Below are 4,153 nucleotides of genomic sequence, written 5' to 3' on the forward strand. Positions count from 1 at the left end.
GCTCAGACAGTGCAGAGAGAAAGGAGAAGATAGACTGCATGAGCATCCCCTGGTTGTGGCTATGAGTTGGAGTATTTTCCTGGTAGGGATAGAACATGGTTTTGACCGGACGGTTTAGTTTTATGTTATAGCCTAGGGGTTTTATGGGTTTTTTTGTGTTTTACCGTTTTAACCGGAGGACCGGTGAGGCTATTAGGGGTTGGAGGAGGCCTCATAGGAGCTCCACGGTAGCGTGGGGACCCTGGCGCCATAGAGGGCACAGCGTTTGGGGGTGTGTTGACCCCAGTCCCAGAGCGAGAGGGGGCATTGGGGAGCCCCAGAGTGAGAGGGGGCATTGGGGAGCCCCAGAAGTAGAGAAGAGGGCCAAGGCATAGGGCAAACCATGTCGAGTACCATCTGCAAGGCTTGGGCTGCAGTGTAAGGGAGGAAAAGGAGCCACAGATAGCGCCCCCTGACACTGGGCATATAAAGTGGGCAGCCTCCTGCTAATTACAACACTCAATCAATTAAGATCAAGGCATGGCAGGCGAGTAAGCAGGCGGTTAGCCCAACACAGGAACGCGGAGCCACCAACAGAAAGGCTCCAGCGAGATACTCCTGTCACAGATGCTTTAGGAATGGAAAGAATGATATTGGTCAGTTACAATGGTAACTATGAGTGACCCTGATTTACAAAGTTTTAATGTAATGAAATTGCTGTTTCAAGGCAATTCTGCATTTGTATCCTGATAGGTTGGGTTATGCCCGCATTTCTCATGCTGGCCTAAGTGATTCAGAAGTTCAGATGGCTAAGTTTCGGATTCCAGATGACTTAGGTAATTATATTGACAATGACAAAATTGTCATCAACCCCAGCCAAGTTCCTGAGGATATTCATTTCAATCCCAGGTAAGTGTATTTAAAAAGAACAACAGCATCAATTAAATTGTTTAATACAACATGGGATATGACCGGGACAAAATCGGGAGGTCAGAGCCCCTGATTTCTAGTCTGATTTCCCCCCCCACTGATAGGGCTTATGATTTGAGTAAGTCTCATAGCTTTTCTATATCTCCCATGTACTGCTCTGAAAATTGAAGTTAATGCCTATCCCACACTAGTGATGTGTAAGTTACCCCATGCTTAGGACTTGATCCTGAGAGATTATGAGCATTTGCAATCCTTTTGAAATTTAATGGGGGTTACATGTTGTATGTTCCGTGGCACTTCCAAGGATGAAACCCATAATGTACTATCATTTGAAATATAAAATGAAATATAAATGCAAAATATTCATTATGGAGACCATTTAAAATAATATGAGTTGTGAATAACAAGTAGTCAGAACAAATGCTAAAGGAAAAGAGTTTTGAGGCATCTTATTTATATGCTTTGTGGAAAATGACAAAGAGAATACTGTGAAAGTTTGATCTTCCTGTGGCTAAGGAAGGTCTCATTTATTCCATGGATGGTTCCATTTTCCTGCTAATGCATAGGAAGTAAGAGAAATGAGAGCAGGTGGGAAATCAGAAGTGGTAATGAAGTTTGAGGTAAGTTTCAACGTCTGTTTTTCACATATTGAGATCATTACCCATATGTTGAAACTTACCTACCATCAGGATTCAAAGTCCAGATATTTTTCAGTTGATTTCAATGTAGAATTATTTCCTGTTCGAAATTCTTTAACTGCTGCTTGAGAGCAGGACAATGACAACCACCAAAGCATAAGTCTTACTCTTTTTAACTCCTATATAACTTTTAAAAGAAAATTGTTATGGTTTTTACATGTCTAATGCTGACATTGTGAATAAACATTCTGGTTTTCCTTGTCTGAACACACCTACCATTGTAGTCAAACACAGGTTAAGACATACAGTTTAAATGTGGTATGAAATATATATGAATCCATGGATCTAAGGTTGGCATGCTTTTAAGACTAAGAAGTGTGAAACATTAACAGTGCAAACCCCCCAGGGTAAGATGGGGCTAGGACTTCAGTGAAAAAGTGAAACTTCAAAACATGTTACTTGGAGTTTTATTTATACAATGTCCAGGGCATTAATCCCATTACATGAATACACAGTATAAGAAATTAAATGCTTCTGTTAAACCTTTCTCACTTGACTAGATTCTGATTTGTCACAATAGTTGATCATGATGCAAATGGAATTATGGCATATTGCTATAAGAAATTAATACCAGCAATAATTAAGATGAAATATTAATTACGATTTAAAATGGCAGAGTTTGATTACATAGAATATTTCATTTTACCCAATACTTAATATTTTTGCTTAGGTTTGGATCCTACAAAGATGGACACAATTATGAACATATTCATCATTTTCATATGAGTACTCCCAAGTATTTCAAAACAGGAGACTAGAATGAGGAAATAATGTATCAATCTGGTGAAGAGGAAAGGTCTGGAGCTTTAAACAGAACTACAAACCAAACTGTACTGTGCAAGTTAAAATGGAAAAACTATCAGGTAGTACAATATTATTAAAATCTGCCTGTTATGTCCTGACTGATAACAGAAGAACCTGAGTGGACCATAAAGAAAAGATTTCTTAGTATTTTGTTTAGAGTGTGTCAATCAACATGGACATTGGTGTAAAAGGAAAAGTGAGTGTTTTTTTTAAAATTTTATTTTATAGGGACAGATTTGTCAGTAATCTGGAGAACACTGGAGGGCAAAGCTTGTTGTAAAGCAGAGAATTGGCGGCTGGACATGGCTCTTTCATTCTCTTTTATGCTGCTGTGTTCTATGCTGTGTGATCCTGAAGGAATTACTTGCCATTTTGAATGTATCTAGCTGCCCTCCTCTAACATGTCCTTTGCACTGGGAGCTCCAGCTGGCTATACCAGTCCTTACTCTCAAAGACTATCAACAGGCTGAGGGATTCAAAGTCATAGGAATACAGCCAATTTTGCTCATTTTGAACAGCTTGAGCAATACAAAAGAATGGAGTAACAAAATATGTCCATATATTAAATTGCATAATCCTGATAGTGCAACAAAAAGTACACATCTGTCCAGGGTCTTCTCAGATTATAAATTATAGGACATACTTTTCACTGGGATGAGAAAGGAAACTATAAAATGTGGTCCAACCCCTATAGCATATGCATTTTGACACATTGTGATCATATTTGCATTTGTTGCTGTTCTAAATTATGTTGTGCAAATATTTTAATTCATTCTTTAATGTGTCCATTTTGATATGCACAGCAGATTTAAGAAGGACATGACTTTTTCAATAAATTGTTTGCACATGTTTCTAACAAACTGTTTAACATCATTTTAGTTATGAATGGTAAACTAGGTTTTTACCAAATTGCTATGGTTTTGATACACTTTGGGCCATATTCTATACCTTAAATTAACACAAAATCCCCTTAATAAAAGTTAAGACTTCTATGTACAAAATAAAAGTCTGATTGTAATTGTTGTCTCAAAAGGCACTGTTTTAAAGATGCCCATTTCTTGTCTGGCATTCTACCTTTTTCGTGTATATTGGAATGAGATGTTTGGTGCCACAAGCTGTGTGGCATTCTTTTGCATTATGACAAATACCAAGCGCTGTAAACATTTTGTTTCAAAGCATTTTGCCACTGTAAACATTTTGTTTCAAAAGCTCTTGTCAGACATGTTTACCTTGGTCCTGCAGTGGTCTTATGCATGCACAGCTTCTACTTACGACAGTAGAAATTTTACATACAGGTCAACAAACAGAAACTTTATCTGCATAGGAACATGGTGAGTAGTTTTATTAAAATTAGACTGTCAATTCAAAAATCTCATCTCTCTGAAAATTTGGTACCACTCACCTTTTCCAAGAGTATCTCAGTATCTTTTGTTTTGTGCATTCTACAATACTTGTCTATATCCAGTTTAATGGTTCCCTGTTTTCTGGACTCCAGCAACTGCTACCACCAAGTGTCTCATATCTTGGTCGTATCACCCTGTCGCTGGGCACTTGGGTGCCTGCTGCTAAAAGAGCAGAAACTGCCTGGGAAGAGCCCAAAGAGCAAGACAGGAGCCCAGGTCCAGGTTGCGATGGCAACCAGCTAATGAGGAAATTAACCTGCACCTGCACCTGGTTAGCTGGCTGGAAGGGGCAGGGCCCTGGGCCCATATAAACCCCAGGATGGGGACTAAGAGGCAGTT

At 39.0% G+C, this 4,153-nt stretch overlaps 1 protein-coding gene across 1 annotated transcript in view; it reads left to right on the top strand.

The window, feature by feature from the left end:
• CWH43 (cell wall biogenesis 43 C-terminal homolog) overlaps positions 1–3,430 on the top strand; it is an 84,697-nt gene extending 81,267 nt beyond the window's left edge. Inside the window, exons 15-16 of the mRNA XM_019526609.1 lie at positions 733–888; positions 2,278–3,430. Of these exons, the coding sequence (XP_019382154.1) occupies positions 733–888; positions 2,278–2,365 (244 nt within the window). The 3' untranslated portion in view covers positions 2,366–3,430. The remainder of the gene's footprint in view (positions 1–732; positions 889–2,277) is intronic.
• Positions 3,431–4,153: the final 723 nt, after the last annotated feature.

This window comes from Gavialis gangeticus, unplaced genomic scaffold (genome assembly GCF_001723915.1).
Source record: "Gavialis gangeticus isolate Ggan-Ray unplaced genomic scaffold, GavGan_comp1, whole genome shotgun sequence".
Classification (NCBI taxonomy): domain Eukaryota; kingdom Metazoa; phylum Chordata; order Crocodylia; family Gavialidae; genus Gavialis; species Gavialis gangeticus.